At 38.0% G+C, this 23,059-nt stretch overlaps 2 protein-coding genes and 1 long non-coding RNA gene across 6 annotated transcripts in view; 1 reads left to right on the top strand and 2 right to left on the bottom strand.

Moving 5' to 3' along the window:
- f (forked) overlaps positions 1-23,059 on the bottom strand; it is a 45,638-nt gene that overhangs the window by 1,761 nt on the left and 20,818 nt on the right. For 2 of the 3 annotated variants that reach the window (XM_068303122.1, XM_068303123.1), the window contains 7 exons: positions 14,838-15,179; positions 8,745-8,928; positions 7,923-8,105; positions 6,592-7,845; positions 5,965-6,424; positions 5,554-5,892; positions 377-950 (listed from right to left, as the gene is read on the bottom strand). In XM_068303122.1, the coding sequence (XP_068159223.1) occupies positions 377-950; positions 5,554-5,892; positions 5,965-6,424; positions 6,592-7,845; positions 7,923-8,105; positions 8,745-8,928; positions 14,838-15,179 (3,336 nt within the window). Of the gene's footprint in view, positions 1-376; positions 951-5,553; positions 5,893-5,964; positions 6,425-6,591; positions 7,846-7,922; positions 8,106-8,744; positions 8,929-9,717; positions 9,810-14,837; positions 15,180-23,059 lie in introns of those variants that run through there. The other variant, XM_068303124.1, reaches the window with a different exon arrangement.
- LOC137586922 (uncharacterized) lies at positions 5,363-6,680 on the top strand. 2 transcript variants are annotated; one of them, XR_011033835.1, is made up of 3 exons: positions 5,363-5,393; positions 5,452-6,205; positions 6,569-6,680. It is a non-coding gene; the product is annotated as an uncharacterized lncRNA (long non-coding RNA). The 2 variants fall into 2 exon arrangements; XR_011033834.1 differs by lacking the exon at positions 6,569-6,680 and adding an exon at positions 6,273-6,303.
- On the bottom strand, positions 16,667-17,725 carry LOC137582416 (uncharacterized). Its single transcript, XM_068296948.1, has one exon. It carries the CDS (start codon positions 17,723-17,725, stop codon positions 16,667-16,669), a length of 1,059 nt encoding a protein of 352 aa, XP_068153049.1.

Here is a 23,059-nt window from a genome sequence, read left to right as displayed (position 1 = left end):
GTGCAAAAAGAAATATAAAATCATGGAATAAATATCGGAAGGAAACAGGTGCGGACCTGCGCCAGGGATGGCGTGTGCGCAGTATCATCGTTGGTTTGCAACTGAGCTCTAGAGCTAGCCAGACATAGCCAGGTGCAGAGTCGAGATGTGTGGCCAACTGAATTTTAGGATGGATGCGCCATGGCATGATGAGCACGAAACGGAGCACGCATAAAATTTCATGCACTCTTGAGCGGATGTCTGTCTAGCTGCTAATTGCATCTTTTGCAGCAACTTAATTGAGGCGAGGCAACTGTACTTGTTCATCTAGCAATTACTAGCACGTGATGTGTATTGGATGGAGTGGGGGATTATTATTATTATTATTATTGCTTACCGCGCCGATGATGGACACGAACGCTTATCGCTTATGCTCTTTAGATATTCGGACGGCTTGATTAGATGCGTGACGCCATCTTGTGATTTATTGGGAAAACTGGGCGGCACAAATGGCAGCACCAACTGCTTGTTGACCAAGTTCGGACCACCGGAACGGCCAACACCCGTTACCCCGTTACTTGCAGCACCAACAGTCGATCCACCCTCGCCCATGCCATAAATACCGCCAGAATATTGCGATTGCTGCAATTCATAGTGATCCTCGGCCGAAGAGCCCATTCCATTATAAATACTTGGATTATATTGCGAATTGGATGGCTGCTGATGCTGGTGCGGATGATAGGGTGACATGACCTGTTGCTGCTGCTGCTGCTGCTGATGTTGTTGTTGCAATTGCTTGGATCCATCTTGGGCATAGCCATAAAGGCTGTTGCCACCATGACTACCCATACGACCTCCTCCTGCTCCAGTGCCAATGCCAGGGGCAGCGGCATCATTGACCGCCTGATTGGGTGGCACTGCAGCTGCACCACCACCTGGATTACCATTAAGTAGCTTGGCTTTCTTGTTCGCTGAAATTGAACAAAATTCATCAGTTAGGAGTGTTATTTTCTGGGTTAGCAGCATCTCCTCCAATGGCCCCATCTTCATTTGGTCATGCTAACTTGAACATCGGTTAAGTATGTATCTCATTGCGTATGCAGCGTTGAGCCGCCTTTCACCAGCCACCAGACAAATAAATTAAATTAATTTAATCTCCAACGAGCAAAAAAAAAAAAAAAAAAAAAACAAAAGTAGGCACAAAGTAACGGGAAGATCTCAACTCACAAAAAACCGACAATGAACCTATCCCCTACAATATGCAAGCCAAAAGCTTGCCAAATAAATCAAATAAGAAGCAGTTAAAATAACATTGCATTCCTTAAATCATATCGTATATAGATACATATATATTTGTGCATACATATATCTATATAAGAGTCTTACAATTAGAGGAGCTTGTCGTTTGAACCCGCTTGAATCTTCATCTAGCGAAAAGAGGGTCCTAATACTATAGTTTGGCAGTTATTGCTGATCCCATGCCAATGCATTATAGTTAAGTTCCACTGCAGTTGCATTGCATGATAGCAGTAGCCGTTGTTGTCATCTCACTTGTCATTTATGTGAAACAATGTGCAAAAAGCTAATTGGTCCAAACATGATTGTGGTGCGTATCCTCGCCGTCAACTTTCACGTTGCCTTCTCAGAGGCTCATAACTTGTTACGTAGTGTAACTCTCCTCAAGCCTCCCCATTCCATCCCCCAGGATTTCTTTCTCGATTTCTGTTTGCGCGTAGGTATTATGGTCAAATTACTCTGGCTAAAATCAAGTCAAGCCAGTTTGAATTGTGCATTGGATTTTGGCAAGATGCCCCAACAACATGTCTCTATATTTATACGTTTTTTTTTTGTTTGTTTTATCTATCAATTGAATTGAACAAAGTGGTTTGAGCTGTCTGCTCCATGATGGTGAAATTGGAAATGTGGTTCGGTCTCTTTTCATTTTTCAATTTTTTACAATTCCCCCTACTTTTTTTCTTTGCTTGTCACTATTTTGTTTTATGAGTTCATATTGTCAGCAAGGTCATTGCCGTTGTCTGCGACTTTTGCATAGACCAATTCAATTCAAATGAAGTGGACCGATCACTATCAAGATGTAGTCATTCCTTTTGTTCAATAATTGCAACATACAATGATTATATTGTGCCGAATTTCAAATGTTTGACTTAAAAGTCTTAGGATAATTTATATTCAAGTTTCAATCCAACAATATTTCAATTCCTTTGTGAACAATTTTCGATTAAAAGCGATTCCGTAATGGTATACCGGGTTAATAACATTTCATTTCAATATATGTTAAGATTCCATCAGTCAATATGAAATGTGGGATTCTTTCAGGGATCCTTTCTTAGTCAACTTTTAAGTTATTCACTAGTTCGTTTACTTTACGATAGTAAACAAACATGATTCAGAAAACTTATAGAAATCATCACTTACACCGAAATATGTCGAAGCGTTGAAAACTAAGTGTGAAATAATTGCGACGCGAACTTTTATGTATCTTCACCGAACCCAACATTTTAATGTTATTTATTTTGTTGTTTCTTCTGATTTGTATATAAATTACATTCTTGGAAAAACAAACGGGCAGAAAATGGAAAATCAAAAGATGCGTTGCCGGTGGTGGAGTGCGTGGAATTGTACGATGTTATCCGGACGAATGCTGTTGGCAGCCTGAAGTGAGTTCAAGCTATTGCCAAAGTTGTTCACCCAAGACGAACCATCAACCATTCGACAACGACTTGTTGACTTGGCCTTAGGCGGTAAGTCTTATCGTCTCTCTCTATCTCTCTCTCTCTCACTTGGTTTCTCTCTCCCTCTAAAACACGTTCACTTTCATTGGTAAAAGTCTTTTTTTGGTTGCAGCATTGCAAGTGCGGGTGCAACAGGTTGGGGTAAGGCCAATTATGGTGAAATGTGTGGGACATTTATGGGTCTATGGCAATTGCTTCCTCAAAAATCGTGGCCTATACGACGACGGAGAAAATCCTATACCTACATTAAACACACTGAGGGTTTATTGAAATTTCATAGATCATAGTCAGATACACTATAATAAATTTACGATCACTAATTAGCACCTCGTGAATTTTTAATAAATTTCATCTTGTCTTTTGGCCAAATACGTTTTTCAGGAGTCAAACTTCTACTTAAGCTATGTTTTTTTCTAAATTTAAATATATTTATTATTTTGCATGTTATTCTAGAGAAATGAATATAACTAAAATATTGCCTAATATTCCACATTCAGTTTTGGAAATGGAATGGTGGAAATTTTCAAATAATTGAGGGTATCAATAGTTTGTTATATGCTCATATTGCCATTTCTCTATATTTTTATATAGACGGTAGTCTCAAATTATTTTCATTACAACTTCCACTTCTTTGTTTTTCCCCTTGAATGCAACAACATTTTCCACGAAGTGTCCCCCTCCCCCTCCTAAATCTCAACTAGTTTATCGTGTGAACGCAACACGTTGAGTGAATTTTTAATTTCCATTTCCAGTTCTCTCCCTGTCTATTTCTCTGTCTGTCTAATTTTTGCTATACAATAATGGCCAATTACAAATGGCGAGGGGGAAAAAATTATGGCAAAGAAAAATATCAAATATATCGTGAAACATTTGTCAATTACGCGTAGAGTTTATTGTGGGATAGTTTAAGGGAAATGACTCTCCCACTATTCAAATCGTTTTGTCTCTCTGCGTATTTTGTAAGTTGGGTCTTCAACAAAATTCTCCTATTTAATCAATCAGTAGATTCATGTAAGTGGTCACGAGCCGTTGCTTCTTCCGGGTCCTCATAGTCCGTCGCCTCCTCCAATCGATTCAACTAAAGACCATTTGAATTAGTTGAATTTGAGTTGCTTTTGTTGTTACTGGGAATTAGGGACAGGCTTTTTGGCCACCACCTTCTTGGTAATGCGCGTAGCAGGTCTTGTCGATGCCGTCGATGATCGCCAGCGACCAATTTCACTTGTGACTGCCACTTTTGTGGTTGTTCTTTTAGCTACTGGAGCTTTTGTCTTTGGCACTGCAGTTGGAATTGGTGCCGCGTTTTTTGATTTCATGCGCTTTTCGATTTCATGCGCCACCGTCGTCTTCATTTTCGGTTTTGTATTCACCGTCTTGGCTACCGGTGAACTGGTTGTGGGGGGTTCAGTTTCATAAACCATTCCTTTGGTTATGATCGAGGGATCCGGCCATAGTGATTCAGTTGGTGGGAAAACCGTTTTCACATCAGTCAAATGGCGATTCAATAGCTCGAGCTCATTGGGAGTCGCCAGTGCGGGATCCAGGGAATCAAGGAATAGCGTGGCATTGCCAGCACTATAAATAATATATTTATCCTTGATGGACATATCCGTTTGATTGGGTTTCTCCTCCTTCGGCATCGGCATCGGCTTCGGCTTCTGGGTCGGCTTCTGGGTCGGCTTCTGGGTCGGCTTCGGATTCGGGTTCGGCCTTGCCTTGGGCATCAACTTTGGCTTCTGGTCCTGCTTCTGCTGGACCTTGACATCACTTTGTTGAACGGTTGGTTCATCACTTCCAGAGGATTTGCAGGCCTCCAGTTGCAATGATGGACGCCGCTTTTCAGTCTTCTTGTTCATGGTTTTCATTTTTAAAGTGTTATTGCTTCAGTTGTTGATTGCTTTTGTGGTAATTTTGAAAATTTTATTTTGTTCAATTTTAAGACCAAAATTTCTTTTTAAAATATACTAAAAATTCTTCAATTTAAATTTCTCTTTTTGTTTTTTGTTGGCTACCTGCCCAGTTGTGGGTTAAAACTGAAATGAATCTACAAAACGACCTACCGAATATCAAACAAAATCTACAACTGCTATGAAAAGTCAAGGCTAGTGTGATGAACAGACTGGAGAAACGTGTGTTTGACATTATCGAAACGGAGTTCTAGATTTACGCAAGTATTCAGTAAATTCTCAAACTCATTGCTTAAAGGTGCTTCATAATATTTCAAAATTTAAGCAAGTTTGATAACTTTCTAAAAATTTCAATTTTTGCTGGGGCAAGTTTTGTCTTAAACTAAATATTAGGGAGATCATCCCCAATTATTAAGTTACGTCAAATTTGGATAATATTTGAGCCAACCTAATTAAAAATCACAATTTTTCAACGTTCTCAGACCTGCTAATGCATTAAAATGTTTCAAAGGACTCTAAGAAAATAAGAAGAAATTAAAGTTCTCAAAACTTTTTAAAAACAGAAGCTCCATAATTTAAGGTTGCAATTATTTTTGTGTTTTCATTATACATATCTGGTTTTTATTATAAACAGATTCGACTGTACTTGGGATGGCAATTAGTAGCTAGCAAAACTTGAATATGAATGAGAATATCTAAAGGACTTGTTTTACTGCTGTTTGATGGGCTTCTTATTCTGCTTTAACAACACAAAGTAAGTGCGCTTTTCAAATATTTTCGAAATTCTTTTATCAAATCTTTTATTATGGAAGATCCAGAGGTAGATTGAGAGTGGAAAGTTTAGGCTCCCACCTGGCTTTCTTATATTGTTTTGATTTTAATAGTAAACAGAAGTAATGAATATGCAATCTTACCTGATATTGTGGACATGGTGCGATTGTGATTGCCTCGTACCAATTCCGAGGGACGCAGACTTGGCTCCTCAATCACTTCCAGGCCAGAGTCCGAGTCGACAGCATCATTGGAATCTGGATGATGTTGCGTTTGGGCTGGAACAGCCACACTGCCAACTCCGGCACCAGCTCCATTGATTGGTGGAGGACCGTTGAATACATTTTTCTTATAAATATTACTGTTGCTGTTTGCATGTTCGGCACTTAAGTTGTTGTTGCGGTGCTGCTGTTGTTGCTGTTGTTGGTGCTGGGTCGGTGCCCTCAACGGCGGCGGCAAAGGCGGAGGCGGTGGACCATTAACTAAGAACGAAACATTTGGTTATTAATTAAAATCTCATTATTGACATTTGGGGATCCAATTGCGTAACTCACCTAGAGCAACATTTTGCATGGGCGGCGCCGACGAAACGCGTTTCAAATTTCTACCATTATTATTATTGTTTTGATTGCTGTTGCCGTTATTGTTAATGTTGTTGATGTTGCTGTTGCTGCTGGTAATATTGTTGCTGCTGCCCATTGCTGATGACGATTCTGTCAGATTATTACGGATCATGGAGTTCTTGTGCGTTTGTTTGGTACGCTCGGCCACATCTTCCGGCGGGCAAACACTCTCGTATGTATCGCTCTTAATCCCACCATTAAGTAATTGATTCTTTAGATTCACATTCTTTGTGCTGTAGTTATCCTTAAGGCTCGATTCATATTTGCTGCTATGTAAACCGATCATTGAATGCGATTTATTACGATTGAGCAGACTATTATTATTGTTATTATTATTGTTGTTGTTCTGATTGGGATTAGAATTGTTGTTGTTCCGTTTATTGTTTAGATGCTAGTAGGAGAAGAAAAGGACCAAGAATTACAAATTTGATGAATAATTTGATTTTAGGTGGCTTTCAATTGAATAGACTAGTCTCAAGTGTATTTATAGTCAGTTTTTCATCACATCAAAGTTATATATCCCCCTTATCCTTAGCTCTGGTATAACTGGATACTTACATGATTGGTATACTGCAAGACAATGTCGGTGCTGCGGGTTGAACTGGCACTGGCCGATCGAGAATGTGAGCCACTATCACGAGAACGGGAGCGACCCACATTATATTTATGTTGCAGCTGCATATGCTGTTGTTGCTGTTGCAGATGTTGTTGCTGCTGCTGCTGATGTTGCTGCTGCTGTTGTTGCTGCTGCTGCTGATGTTGCTTACGAGATTCTTCACGCACTAGATATATATCCTCATAGTCATGATCGCCGCCACCGCCGCCGTTGCTGCTGACATTGGCATTGCCATTCTGATTGTTGCTTCTATGTTGTTTATAATTGTTATTCTTTTTGCTGTTGTTGTTGGCGTTGCTATTGTTGTTGTTAATGTGGTTAATATTGCTATTGCTATTGTGACGATTAAAACTCTGACTACGCAACTGAGCATGATTATGATTATGATGATTACTGTGATTATTGTGATTGTGACTCTTGGGGGAATTGAAGCTAGATGAAATGGATACAGATTCATCGGAGCCACTGCCAGCTCCGCTTGAACTGGAATGAACATCGGCCTGTATGGTCAATGCATTGCCAGCGGCCTTTGTTTGCATTTGATGATGATGATGCTGTTGCTTCTGATGATGATGCTGCTGCTGCTGCTGCTTCACACTGTTGCTGCAATCGGAATCGACAAATAGATCACGCACACGATTATATATGATCTCCTGTGGATCGTGAAGGAAAAACGATTCACCCGATATGCTACCATTTGGCGAGGGTGTCGCATACATGCCGCCATTTCGCATGGGATTCACATAAAGTCCATCGTTTGGCAAAAGAGCACCACCCCCACCGCCACCACCAGTTGATCCATTGCCTCCAACTCCAGATGCTCCATTCAATGAACCATTGTAAAGTTTCTCCGATGAACTGCGCGATTGATGTGAATACAAGGCATCGCTATTCTTACGACTTATACCAATTCCACCTGGGATTCCACCTCCAGGACTTGTAGATGTAACTGCTGGCGGATGCAAATAGAATGGTTCCACATCGGAACTTAGAGTCGATGAGGATTTCGATTTAATGGTGTTACTGCGGCTAGTTTGTTTCGATGAATTAGAGTTCGAGTTGCAACTGCTGCTCTGTTGCTGATGCAGTTGTTGTTGCGATTTGTGACGTTGTTGTTGTTGTTGCTGCTGATGCTGCGAGCTAGTCTTCGTGTTATAATCCACCGTGGTGCCATGCTGAACTAACACATTAAGACACTAAGAAAGAGAGATACAAATCGAATTTGGATTATCAACGCAAAGAGCCACAAATAAACATTCACTAAACGACTTACCTCAACCTGTTGATTCTCGGCGGCATCGTTAATTGGCGATTTGCCATATTTGTCTAACGATAATTTGGCACCGTGATTCAATAGCCAACGAACCACTGATAAATGGCCACGTGAGGCAGCAAAATGTAGGGGCGTGGCACCATCACCATCACGCAAATTGGGATCAACGCCCTGATCTTGCACCTGTCCAAATGAGATGAGTATAGGATCAACAAAAACTGAAGCAAGGATACTGTATCTCCCCTCTCTCTTTCTCTTTCTCTATGGCTGTCATCGCTGTCTTTTTTGTCCTCTAACTGTTACTGTCATTTATGTGTGGAAAGTGGTTTTTCATTCAACTATTTAGTTCAATTTAGAAAGGTGATTTTCCACTACTTGTTTAGCTGTTTGATCTTGAAAAATCACCAGAACCAAGCAAAGAATCAGCCACAAGACACATAGAAAAGTAAGAGAAAGACAGACACAAAGAGAGTGAGAGAGAGAGAGAGAGAGAGAGAGGCAGAGAGGGTAGAAAAGAAATAGAGTTAATGCAAATTGATTAAGTGTATAGGCCAGGCGACAAAAAGAAAAAAAAAAACAAACTGGTTGGGAAATTTGTCCAAGAAAACGAAGAATCTTTCAAGCTTCGATATGCCGTTAGTTAGTGGCAAGATGTTGGCCAAAATAGTTAATACTAGAAGATGTGGCAACTGAATCCAGTTTTTGGTGCTACACATTAATTGTATGGTGGTGTTTGTGTGTGCCAAAGTTAACTAGAGCCAAGTTTTAAGACTCGATTGTATTTGGCGTTTTTTTTTTTTTTTTTTGCTGCTTGTTTCTTACCATCCATTTGAGGCAATCCAAGCAGCCCATTTGTGAAGCGGCATGGATCGGTGCCATGCCGTCGCGTGCTCGCACATAAAGCGAACCGCCAGCTTCAAGCACCAGAAATTTAAGCACCTCCAAGTGGCCCTCCTGCGCGGCCAAATACACTGGCGTCACATCATTGTCCATTTGCGTATTGGCGCTGGTTAGGGGGAAAAAAAAACGAAATATATATATTTTAGAGCCAATTAAGTATAGGAGGATAATATAACTAATTAACTTCGATTACACTCGAAGTTTCTTTACATTTTAAACAAAGATGAAAAATTTATCTTACTTTCATTTTTTTTTCTTTCTTCTTTGCGAAATATTATGCCCCTCATTGTTGACAGAGAAAAAACTATACTAATTTACTCTTTCCCCTCCCCATGCTATCTAAGTATCTCTCTTGTCCCATGTATCTTCTGTATCATCTGTCAGCATTGATTGAAGATTTGTCTTGGCTATCAGCTTTCCATCTAGCGGTGATTTTTTCTATCCCAATCTTCAGTGTAATATGTTTAATGGTTCGATATGTTGTGTGATCGTAATACAATTTGATCGAGTTATTTGTCATTATGACGTATGGACAATGTTTTAAAGGAGTTGGCTCGAACTATGCTCTGCTTCTAGCATGGCCAAGTTCTTTGACTAATGCCAAAATTACTTGTGAAATAGAACTAGTAAAAGCAATAAAAGAAAAGTAAGGACAGCAAACACAAAAAAAAAAGTTATTTCATAATTACTTCTTTATGCTTGACTAGTGGAATTTCTAATTTAAGTTTCAGAATATCACCTTGCCATTGGATTAGGCATAGTGTAACAATATTTTGATATATGTACATATGTACATAAGTAGGTACTATTCGTTTAAGCGATTTGTCTGCCTCAGATGCTGAACTGAATATAGTGCTAGGTCTTAAGTATTTAAGTTTGTGTACAATTTTCACACCTGACGACACTGCGTCGATTGTTTTGTTCCTTACGGCCTTGACCCTGGCCGCCAGTCATCATGGGCATGGCAGATGCCTCATCATCATTCGAATCAGCCTCATCATCGTTGAGATGCCGCAATTTATTATCGCCCGATGTTTTTCTTAGTTGATGCAGATGCTGTTGTTGCTTCTGCTGTTGATGCTGCTGATGCGTGTCCATCATCATAAGATCACTCAATTGGTTTTGATCCTTTCTTAGAGTTTTCTCTTCCAAAGATTGTCCTTCTTTGTCTTCGTCTTCCTCCTCTTGGTCCTCCTCTTCCTGATCGTCCTCGTCCTCGTCAGCAGTGTCTTCGTCGGCGTCGTTGCCTGCTGCCCTAGAATCTATTGCCTGTTGCTTTCGTATCTCTGTTAGATGATTGAGATGATGTTGCTCACTGTCCTTGGAGCTATTGTAATTACTATTGATATTGCTGCTACTCAATATGGCCGTTACCTCTGTGGCAATGATGGTATGGATGTCATTGTTCGATTTGCTTTTCTGTTTACTACGACGATATGAAGTCAGACTTGTTGTCATGCGGCCCAAAAGGCCTTTTTTGACATTGATGGTGGAAAAGTAGCTAAAGGATACACATACATACACACAATATTAAAGCGATTCAATGATCCAAAGACCCTATGGGAAAGCGATCATTGTGCCATCTGCTAAGTGCGTAATGGGCAGATGGACTAATAGGTATTTGGGCCGGGTGGGTGTGCGTGAGTGTGTGTGCGCGTGCCAGGTGTGTGCAAGTCAAGTTCTCAGTGCGCTTCTCTGGCATTAGCTTTTTCTTTTTGCTTACTCACTTACCCAAAATGGAAACGGTTTTCCTCTTCTTTTTTTCACTTTCGCTTTTTTTTTCCTCTCTCACAACACAATCATTAGAATTAACTGGTTTCTTTTATTATGGTTAACTTTAGGTACCTCAAATAATATATACCTTGAATTTTCTCAATACCGTTAAAAACCAAACGATAAAACATCGAAAAAAAAACAAACTGGTTAAAGAAAATTCACTTCATTTATTGGCTTCCGTCTCTTTGACTTTGACTGGTTGCATTTGCATATTCAAATACGGCTAGATATATGTATATAGCCCCAAAACCGAGATCGAAAGTTATATCGTTCGGTTGTCACTCGCACTGAATGTCTGAACGAACTGATGCTCAGAGTGTCCGCACTGCGATTAAAACCAATGTGCAAAACTTCTGGCAAAAAAAACTTAATGTTTACTATCTTTTTTGTGGGTGAAATGAAACTAAGCATTCAAGTCATGTGAAGGGTGGAAGGGGTACGGTATGGGGGATTGTGGATAGTGAGAAGGTGGGAGGCAGACATTTCTTTGTGTTACGCCTGTGAGTCCAACTTTAACTCTCCAACATCAACTTGAGTCTATGTGTCTAGGCAACATTTTGTTTACCGATTTTGCCCTGGCATAAAACACTGCACAGTGGGGCAAAGTATGTTAGCAAGCTCAAACCGACTATTACAATTAAATGTTTTATAAAAACATCGTCAGAAATGAGCCCTGTGAAAAACGAAATGAAATCGTTTTGTAAATTTTTATTGAACTGAATAAACTTCAACGACTAAAGTGCCTTTAAAGGTAACTAAAACTATTTAAATATGTATTTCAGAATAGTCTCTCTAGCTATTAGTAAATATTTCTTTGTCCATTTCATTTTATTGACAGAGGCAACTTCTTTCGCTGTTATGTGTAATCTTGTTTCACTGTGCTTTCTACCTCCGCCATGGCCCGCACTGATGCTGAGGCGAAGGCGTTGGATTGGTTTATTGTTGCTTCTACTCAATGTTGTATCTCTGGCACTCTAGTTGGTCTTGGTCTGGCTGCTAACATGAGCTACTTCTTCATGGATATTGCACAGAGAGCCAGAAGATGATCATGATGACCATGATGATGATGATGATGATGATGATGATGAAGAGGAGTAACTAATGGGTAGGGGGAGCAGGAGAGTTAGTTGCTTTCTTTACCGTCTTCGGTGACGTGCTGCTGTTGTTGTTGCTACACATTTTCCAGCTTTTCTCGCACATTCGAAATGAATTGTAAACCAATTAAAAATGTATATGTTTTTTTCACCCAATTTTTTTCTTTTTTTTTAGTTTTATTGTATCATCTCATCATCATTTTGGTGCTTTCTTCTGTCAGTTTTCTTCTTCCTTGGCTTCTGCTTCGTTTAGTCTAGTTTTTTGTTTCGTTTTGTAGGTGAAAATCCAGTACAATTACATTGAACATAGACGGTGTATTTCTATGGCAATTAAATAATTATTTTTTAATTTATTTAATGTCTATTTTGCTTGTCTCGTTATAAATCGAGTTGACAGTTATCTATCTACTTGGTTTTCTTTTCTTTTCTTCTCTCATTTTTTTTTGCTCTCTGTTTAATTGAACATTTGCGTGTGGAAATGGTCGCTGGAGTGGGCAGGGAGGTGTGGGGGGGCAACAGAATGAAAGCAACTTCAACTAGATGACACGAATAACTGAATGCCAGACTGACTGACTGACTGTCGTCTGTCGTTTAGATAAATGCGATAGTTTACAAATCGATTAGAAGACAAAACCCAGTTTCTTTTAATGTGGGCGGAAGGGGAACAATCATTAAGACGATCGATCTATTAATGCGATGACATCCCACCTATGGATCTATCTAATAATGCTTTCAAGTACTCAAGTCTATGACAATTATTACATTAAGATTCAAGTTTTTTGCATCCAATTGAACTTCAATATTTTATTCCTTCTCTGTTGGCCAAGATCATTTTTTGTTCATATGTTTTCCAATGTTTGTTTGACTTTGCTTTGGGGTTTTGGTATTAGTTTAAAAGATTTCTTTTTAAACAAAGGGTCTGTTGGCCTGGCACGTACGACACACACACACACACACACACACACACTTTGATCACTTGCAAAAAATATATTATAAATTTCGTGAATATTAAAAATATTTTGTTAGATATATATTTTTTTTTGCATCTTGCATCGTTGCTTGGCCAATTGATTAATTGTAACTGAGTGGCCATGGCTGAGAAGATGAGGATATTGCTGCTTCTGCTGCTACCTTTTCATGGTTGCGGTTTTTTTTATGATGTTGTTGTTGTTGCTGCTACTGTTTTTTGTTGTTGTTGTTGTTTCTTTTTTGTGGCTTGCAGTTCTTTGGTACACTGAAACTGTTAATTAATTCACGTTCCGATTCGTTAACTGCATTCGAAACACTTTGAAGCGCGAAATTTGGTTTGCTTTTGTTGGCTGACCATAGCAACGCATTGCATGGGGCATGGCCCAGCCATTGGTTGTTGCATTAAGCATTAAACTAAACTAAAACATATCACACACACACACACAGACACAAATACTGACAAGCATTACAACAAATTTAAATTTTTTGTCTATGGCTGCATGTTGCTGTTGCAGTTGTTGTTGTTTATATTGTTGCTTGTGTTGTTGTGGTTGGTTGTAACGGTTAAGCGATCAGTACGGCTGGTCAAAACGGTAACACAAAAAAAAAAAATAATGCTGACGACCACGACAACAACAACAACGATGACGACGATGACGATGAAAGCACCGTTCGCTTCGACTGGCCAAACGCGAATAGCCACAGTCTCAACCTCAGACTTAGCCTCAGTGGCTCAGTCTTAGACTCAGCTCGATCATCATCATCAGTAGCAGCAGCAGCTACATCAACAGCAACCAAGTCGAAGTGGAAGTCAAACTGGGAGCTGGAGATGGAGCTGAAGCTGGAACTGTTGGGTGGTAGCATCTAACCGCATCAACTAAACCAGCTTGGCTAACACACACACACACACACAGAATTAGAAGCTCTCATCTTTTATATACACAATATTATCCGATTGCCTTCTTATAAATACTTGTAATCAATACAAGTCGAGGATCCAAATGAATATCTCAATAAAAAAGAAGTCCCAGACAATTCTTTACAAACACTTAGGAGTACTTTCATACTGACTAATTCTTCTGATATTATTCTTTCCAAGTTCTTCGGGAAGTTTGTGTCAATTCAATAATATATGTATGTACAGAAGTAGCCGTCTGTATTCATACATCGTATCCATTATTATTTAATATAAGTGCGTATGTTTCACATAAGATTGTTAAATCCATTTAAAGATTATTTCATATTTTAATTTTCATTTTGTTTAGAATTTATATCGAAACTTGTTTTTTTGTTATCGTGCTAGCTGAATGAAAAATATTATGTTATGATATATTTTATTTCTAGTTTAAGGTCATAGATTCAAAAAATACCCACATTTCGTTTTTGTAATGGCTCTTGCTTACGAATTACAGGATTAACTTGTCATCTCAACTCCAAACTCTTTGATTAACCTTCGTTCTTTCTTATGTTCGATGTCTAACGTCCTTGTTGTCCACTTGTCGTCATATCAATTAATCTAGCTGGAGCATTGTATCGACATATACATATATACATATAGAAGTAGATACATATGACTCAAAACTCTCCAGTATGGTTGTCAGCTGCGCATGTGTTGCTGCTGTTGCTCCACTTTGATTCAATTCGATTTAAAACAACAACGGACAAAAAAAAAAAAAAAAACAAGGCAGAAAAAGAAAAAGAAGAAATAACAAGTTGCAACGGTTTTTCCTATTGCAAAGGCTAAACATCTTTTGCCCGGTTTTGACTTCAAAACGCGAATAGCACAAACCTGAAGGAGCAGAACTGCTTGCTTTTGGTCAAAGTCGCGGGGACTCGACTCTGGTTGGCCTGGCTGGCCCGGCTTGCCTTGGCCAATGTGACATTAGGAATTTAACCCAGTTACTATAGCTAGAGTTTGTAAATGGAATTACAGTTGGCAGCAAAATGGTAGAATTTAATTGCGTGCCACATTAATTAAAGCAAATGAGCAACACAAATCACTTGAATTGCCATTATTTAAATGGCATCAGACCACTTCGATTCGGACATAAAGAACCGACAAGCAAAACAAAAAAAACCAAGCTTTCTCCTCCTGACTTAAATAAATAAGTAAGTAGATATTTATGTGATAAGTATGTACTACATACTACATGGTGTCGCTTTGTGGCACACTCACCAAATATCCACGGATGCGGCAACCAGTAATTGGACACAATCGAGGCATCCACGTGCGGCAGCGTAGTGTAGAGCCAATGCTCCTCCATTGGGTCTTTCACTGCCAGAAATATTACCCGGATGATGCATTTGACTCATATTCGGATTTAGATTCATATTCAGGTTTGGCAACAAATTGTGCATGCCGCCGATGCCAATGCCACCGCCTCCATGGGCCAAATATGAATCCAATTGATGGGCATGCATTCTGTTTGGATTGCTATTTAGTTTATTATTTAGTTTTGTTGTTGCTTGCAGTTTGTGTGCTGATAGATTTGAGTTGAGGGCATAGTCGTTTATGGTTCTGCAATGAAAAGAAAATAATAAGAGAATTAAAAAAAATAAAGTAGGCTTTTCAGCTGCTAAGACAACATTTTTTGTTGCATACTTTTTCGAAGTCTCTCCAAACGAAAGACTTAAGACACAAACTTTCTAAGAAAGTTGCAATATAAAAAGCGCAAAATGTGGACTGATGAAATGCACTTTAAACTTAAAACACTCAATTACTGAGTGAGGGTAATACGGATGCAGGATATGTGTGTTTTTGAATAAAGTTTTTTAATAATTTACATTTTACAAGTAATTTCATATTTTAAGGTTCAAAAACGAGCAAAGAGATGCAACTAAATAAACTGTCTGAAAAGCAAAAAAGAAGCACCAATCACAAAATATGACTAAACGGTGAAGACTTGTTGAAAAACGAAGGACTAAAGATGTCAGACGTAAATAATTTTTTTTCAGACTGTATTTAGCTCATTTCCATTTAAAAATGTTATATGTAATTTTTTTCGCAAAAAAAAAAAAAAAATCGTATTAAATACCGCAATTTTGAAAAGTTTTGGCTGGGATCTTTAAAAAAAAAGAATTGACTTTTGGGTGAAAATCGAGCAAAATATAATGGAAATCACCAGGAAATTTCCAGTAATGTTATTAAGTCATAAATTTTAAAAATCGGCCACAAATCGGCATAGATTCATAATTTTTACGAATTTTCAAAATAATTGTTGATGATTCTAGCCATTTGCGAATTGTATAACAATTTTTGGCCGCATCTGCTCCTTTTGTTATTATTTTGGCAAATCAGACTTATAATCTGTGCGTTAAAAATAATATTTTCTTTACGTTACATGTCTTGAGATACATGAGCATTTTTATAGTAAATGATTTGCCCTTTTCCAAATCACTAAACCAGGTCAAGTCTAATAGAGACTGATGTTTCTGATTCACCTACAACACAATCAACATCATCATCATTATTATCATGATCATCAGCCACATTATAAAACTATAATAACAATAATATTATTTCTCTCATAAAGTTGCCGCTGCCAAACAACACCAGCAGCAACAAATTAATTGAAAGCAGAGCAAAATGAATAAAAAGAGTCAGCTCAATCCGCAGACTTTGTCTCATTTTCCCAGTTGAGAAAAAAAAAGCGACAACAGACCGAGAAAGCACCCATCCACTTTCTTTAAGTTTATTGCGTCAACACGTTTTGAAATTAGTTGGAAACGAGGCGCTTTATAGCAGGTGACAACTCAGAAAGAGGGCGGCAGGTGCCAACCCAAAAAAAAGTAAAAATATTAAAAACGAAAATAAAACTCATTACAATTTGGCAACACATTGCAGGGCAGTTGGTCAGAGCGCGCAATTGATGATGAGACATGAAAACAATGCACAAAACAAGAGAAAGAGGAAATTATAATGACTTTTCCCTAATTAAATTAAGACCATGCTAAATGTATTGTTAAATAATCTGCATAACTTGCATTTCTCGATGGATTTGAAATTTACCTCAATTTGATGGCAATATCGCGACACTTAATGCATGGCACTTGACCCTGTTTCGGGATATCGGAATCTCCTTTTGCTTTAATTTTCAATTCGTCTTTGATTGAACTAGTTTTCCTTTGTGCAATGGTGGCATATTGAGCCTCTTCTTCCTGCTCGTCTTCGTGATCTGCTGGCCCTTCCTCGGTTTCGCTGGCAAAATCTACAACCAACTCATTGAGATCATCCTGATCATCATCGTTATCTAGAACATCTACATATGGCTGCTCCTGTTCCTTTTGCTGCCTTTTACTAAAGTAACCCACATGCTGTTCTACACCTGCATTGGCATCCTTAAGGACTCTCTCGTAGGCAGCACTTTCCGTCTCACTTAGGGCGAATCTCTGCTCGAATACCCGCATGGGTAGAGCACTTTGCCGCAAAATCTCCATGCGTTTGTGTCTCAATTCAATGGAGAAGATCAGACGAACTCGGACCAACCGCCGCAAACCCTGCTGTGTGGAGCGAGCACGTTGCAAGCGACGACGATTATGACGCAATTCCAATTTCTCTAGGCCACGCAACGATTTGGCATCACCACCGCCAGCTAATCCTCCTGACCCGGTACCATTTGGTCCATTTGCAGCACTGTTATAATCTGCAATTGATGTTAAATCCAAAGCTGATCGAGTGCGACGCCAGGGCACTAAATCGAAATGCGAAAATTTTTGTTCGCCCAGCCAAGGATGAAAATTGATTTGATTGATTATCTGCTGATGATCCTGTTGACGTAATATCCAATCAGAGGATGGCTTTAGCTGCTCCTGCTGATAATGTTGATTGAGATGCCCTCCTTTCACGTATTCATTACGCGCACTAGCTGATGGCTTGCGGCGTTTATAGCGCGGCACTAGAGTCGTCTCCAACATACGCGAATCTAGACCGTATTCGCGACGCAACAGTTCAAGTTCGAGTTCCTTGCTGCTTGCCGTATACTGAGCACCGTTCCACACAATGACCGGTGAACTACTAACATTAGCATTTCCATTTCCATTCCAATTCCCGACACTGCTGGGCATGTTCCCCCTAGTTCCCAGTTCTTACAGTTTTTTTGATTGCTTTTTAATTTTTTTTCCCAACGTTTTCCGGTTTCCGTTTGGCCGTTTTCGCCGTTCGCCCCGTCGAGTGCCAATGTTGTTTGGCCGAAATCCAAACGCCGACTCCAAAAAAATATACAAACAACAAAAAAATATCCAACTTGCAGGGCCCCACTCTATGCAAAAACAGCGAATATAATAATAACAAAAAGCCAAAACTAACAAAATTGTTGCGTTGACTGCGCTGCCAACGGCTATGATTAAGAGTGTTTTTGTTTATATATTATTTTAAATATGCTCTCTCTCTCTCTCTCTCTTCTATCTATCTATCTATCACCATCAAAAGGGCAGACGGGTATACTAGGCATTTCCACTTGTCGAGACCTCTGTCTATGTGCAGGGTATCTCATATTCGGCATTCAGTCGCTGTTTTCGCTTATGGAAAGGAGGGTTAGTGGGTCTGACTGTTTGCTCAACATTGAAGACCCACTCAGCTTCGGATGCAGCTGGAGCCTATATGGCTATAGCCATCCCCTTGGCATTTTTATTGTTATTTATTTATTTTTTCACGCTCACTGCCATGTCAACTTCACAAAACAATAACTCCAACAACAACAACAACTACAACAGCCACTTGCAAACTGACTGGCATAGGGCACAAAACTCTCTGTCAGAGAAGTCTCTGCCTCGTTTCAAAATGTTTCACTTCGTTGCGCACGCGTCAACAGCAGCAAAAATGCCGGGGTCGATCAGTACTCTAACTAAATACATACATACAAATTTATAACTATGCCCATATATACATATATGTATGTAGGTATATTCGTGTATGTACATAAATATATATAATATGGTCATCTAGAATAAATGCTAATTTCGTTCATTACATCAGTTGCCCTGGGAAGTTTTAAACAATAAACAAACAGGGTTCGTCTGCAGAAGACAGAATGAACCATTGAACAAAACACCAAATCTAAATATTGTCAATTATCCTTTAAGGAACAAGAATTAGACAATTCGGACAACCTAACCCAGTGAAAGATTCCCCATATGGCTATATTGTAGGATTGGTCATTTAGATGCCATAGGCCTCACGTTAATTGACAAAATTTTAGTTTTAAGAAATCCTAAAATTCTTCAAAACTTGACGAACTTGTAGCTTTGCTAAATGTTAACCGATTTTCGAAAAGGATATCTCTTTTTACTGATTTTAGATTCAATTTTGATTTGAAATATTAGGTAATGGTAAAGAAATGAAAAATATTCAAATAAACCTTACTTCATCAAGCTCTAGTTCTAAACACAAAAAATCTGTAAATGGGTTTTTCTTTTTGACTGATTTTCATTAATTCCTAACATTCCCATATATGTATTTTAGCTATTTGAGTTTCAAACTTTATAAATTGGGCTTAAATTACTGAAAAAGTCGTCCTGGGCAATTTGTAGAATGGTAGCCTTTGTTTATATTTTGATTTCAGGTTAAAACTCTCAGTGAAATAAACTTAAAGTTAACTAAAGATAAATGTTTTGTTTTGCAGCTTATGTTAGACAGAGAAAAAAAATTGATCTCTCTTTCGAACGGGACTTATAGACTTATCTAACTTTTGGTAATACAAAATGTAATTTTTGTAAAACACCTGAGGGTGTCAAGCGATATTGTAAAGATATAGGTACATATGTATATATATATATATATATAAACAATATATATCTTTATGATTGATTTCAGTGGGAATGTATGTCAGATTATATGTGATTTCAGTAACCTTCGAATTATTGCAAACGATCGCAACGATCGCATTTGAATTTGAAAAGAAAAACGTGAAATGCGGATGAGAGCAACTTCGTTGACGATTATTATTATGATGGTAGGAGGGGGGGACAGTCGCAGTCAAAACACATATCTATTATAATGTGATCTGTTATATATACAATGGTTTTGTTTTGTTTTTGAGTGGTTTTATTTAGCCTTTCTAGAGATCATTCATGGTCTCTAGTGTCAACGGAAAGTCAAAGTCAGATGTTTCCCTGTGGGCTTAATGGACTTCATCTTTGACATTTTATTTTCAGTTTTCCTCACTTTACTTCTGTTTTCTTCTCTCTTTTTTTATTTTGGGTTTTGTGTTTGGGTTTTCTGGGTCAAACGTTGGATGTTAGACAACAATAAATGGTTATGCAAAAGATTTAAACAAATTACAAACTGAAAATCGCACAGCACAAGGCTGAGGACACTTGAAGCGGAAGTACTGGAACGCAGGGCGGAGGCCAGGGGTAGAATGAGCGGAAGTTTCATACCAACCAACTTGAATATGTATATACATACATACATACATACATGGACATATATAAATAATTGTGCAAATGCGGGCGGTGACATTCAGAGTTTTTGAACACCATTGAACCAGAAATCATGACAACTTTTTACGCTCTTTGAGCATGACTCACAAAAAGGTTTATAAGAAACTTACGCAGGTGGTTATGAGAGGGGAGTGGGTGAAACTACCTGCAGATACAACTAATAGCAACAACCTATCTGTTCTATGTCTGAATGTGTGTTTAATTCAAAGATTCGCAACGCTTGAGTTGAGCCAACATGATTCTGAGGTTCTACAGAATCTTAGCCAATGAGTCGGCTGAAAAATTATGCAACATTAACTTGTAAGTTATTCTTACATTATAATGAATAACATAATATTCAGAGTTTTAATACATTTTTAAATTAAATCGAGATTAAATCGGCTGGAACCGATTAAATTAGCTTGAAAACCCTAAAAATTCTGAAATGAGAATAAATATAAATAGATTTCGGTGTTCTTTCCCTAAAATTTTGGCTGCAGGTTAAAAAGATATGCATTGTCACCAGGGACGGATGCAGCTAACAAAGGAATCCTTACCAATTACTTCGTTAAATCACTTCTAAAAATTTTTTAAGGATTCTTAAAATATATATGTTTTTCTAGGGATCAGGTAATGCTCCTTAAAGATTAGCAAAGAATGAGTACCACAGAGGACAAAAATGGTTTGCTTATTTTTAACTCATGCAGAGATAAGCAATAAACAAAACCAAACATTTATAATTAATTTTAATTCAATTTTGGATTAGGCTGATCTCTCCCCTCTCTCTCTACGCTCTTTCTTTCATTCTGTTAAACTTCTTTTATCTCACTCAACTGAGACTTAATACTTTTACTTTTCTAAACATCACCTTATTGTTTATTTTTTGGTTGGCTTTTGTTTTTGTTATTAAGTTATCAAAAGCAGAACACACCGCTAACATTTGTCTGAAGAGATATGTATATATATGTATATATACAGATGTCTAACGGTAAAAAGAACTGAAGCACAGCTTCATCTTTTAACATCTTTCATCTCTGTCAGAGTTTGGCCAATTCAAATTCAAATCGAGGGGAGTTTTCACTTTCCGCACACACACATACACACGCACACAAGTCTGTATGTATAAAATAGATAAAATAGAAAGCAAAAGTTCAAACTTTTGAACCTGTCAAGAGAATCGTTTCTTCAAAGAAAATCAAAATCTATTAGAAGCCAACTAGAAATGAAATGAGATTCTCTTCTATTATTGGCAAAATTTTAAGAAGTTAAATTGGCTCAGTTTATTTAAGAAATTATGCAGACATTTATTTGTTATTTATTCCACGCCATTCCTCACTCACTCATTCATTTATTCAAAATCATTCAGTCAGTCTGTGAAAGTAAGTTTCAACCAAAACAAATCACAATTCGTTCACGTTCGTTTTGGGCAATGCAAACAAACAACATTTGTCTAACCAAAGTGACTAACTGACTGACTGGCCAGAGATAAGAGGCAAGAAGAGTGATGCATGTTGCAAGTGAAGCAAGATGCGAATTGTGACAGGTTAGTGTGAGTTGCATGTGAATTGCAAAATGAATAATCTTGGTGAATGGTGATGCATTGGTGGCGTAGGTAAAGGCGACTCTATGGCAAATGTGGTCAAAATGCCCTTCACCATAAAGTGATGACCCATATAAGTACCTATATATATATACTCTTATGTATAGATCTTTATGTGTAATCGAATTGAGTAGACTGTGGTCAAGAGTTCAATCAACCATATATGTAACTCCATTTTCCGGTCAATTGTCAACAAGAGATTTCATTGACTCAAGCAGACTTAATTTGTGTAAACGATGATTTTAATTATGAATTGAATGCTTAAAAGCCATGAGCATGAGAATTTGGCTTAGTTTTTCCTTTTTTTTTTTATTATCATGACAACCGGTTTTCCTCTCCCCCTAATCCTTTTTGTATTTTCTTCAAATTGATAATGAACCATTGCCGACCAAATATGTCCAGTTGAGGATTAGCCAGGCTGAACAACCAAACAAATGGCCAATTATGACGGCGACAACAACCAAACCTGTTGCAAAAGCAAAAGAGCAAAGAAAAGCCAAGCAAACTGTCGGCAATGTTGTTTTTATGTATGTATGTATGTGTGGAAAATGCTGTATGTAAACGCTTTGCCTTAATAATTGACATTGGTGGAAAGTTGTTGCCGGTTGTTGACCGTTCAGCCGGTCGGTCGACCGATCAACTAACAACTGGCTAACATCGCCCGCGCCTTTGGGTCTGGCAAAATGAAAGCAAAAGGATGGTTAATGACGGGAATGATGATGGTTCGGCTAGCCCAAGAAACTGGTTTCCACACTCCTCTCCTGGCTAGATTTTCCAAAACCAAAATCAAACTACAGAAAAAGAAAAGGAAAAAATTGTTCAACAAATTTCACTTTTTCTTTAACTCGGCTGTCTAATTAACGCAGAAAAAAACAAATAAATAAAAAAAAACTATTTCAAAATCGTAAGAAATATTGAAAATAATTACATTTGCTGATTGGTTTAGTAATTATTTGGCACCGATTTCAACAAAATTATATTAGCTTGAGCAATAAAGCTGAAATTGGTGAATTAGTCATAGAATATAATAATTAATTTGTCATAGCATACTTTTGGGTAACACATAAATACACAACAACAATAACAAATTGAAAGTAATTTTCAATAGAAGAAAAAAATATCAACGGTGGAAAAAGAAGTGGATAGGGGCAGGTGTAAAGAGGACAATATAACCAATGCACAGTGGTTCAAGACATGGGAAAATAAATGAAATCAACTTGTATTAAAGTATTCAATAAATTAGCCAATTGGGATTATAATTAATAGAATTTTGCCAACCAAAAAGGTTTTTGTTGCTTTACTTAAAGAAATGTTAAACAATTTCATTTGAAAACTACACTAGTGTATATGGTGTATTTGTGTGTGTGTTTGTGTGTGCA

The sequence above is a fragment of the Drosophila tropicalis genome, unplaced genomic scaffold (assembly GCF_018151085.1).
Source record: "Drosophila tropicalis isolate 14030-0801.00 unplaced genomic scaffold, ASM1815108v1 contig_158, whole genome shotgun sequence".
NCBI lineage: Eukaryota > Metazoa > Arthropoda > Insecta > Diptera > Drosophilidae > Drosophila > Drosophila tropicalis.
Note: the sequence above shows the minus strand (reverse complement) of the source record. Positions and strands in the feature narration are given on the sequence as shown.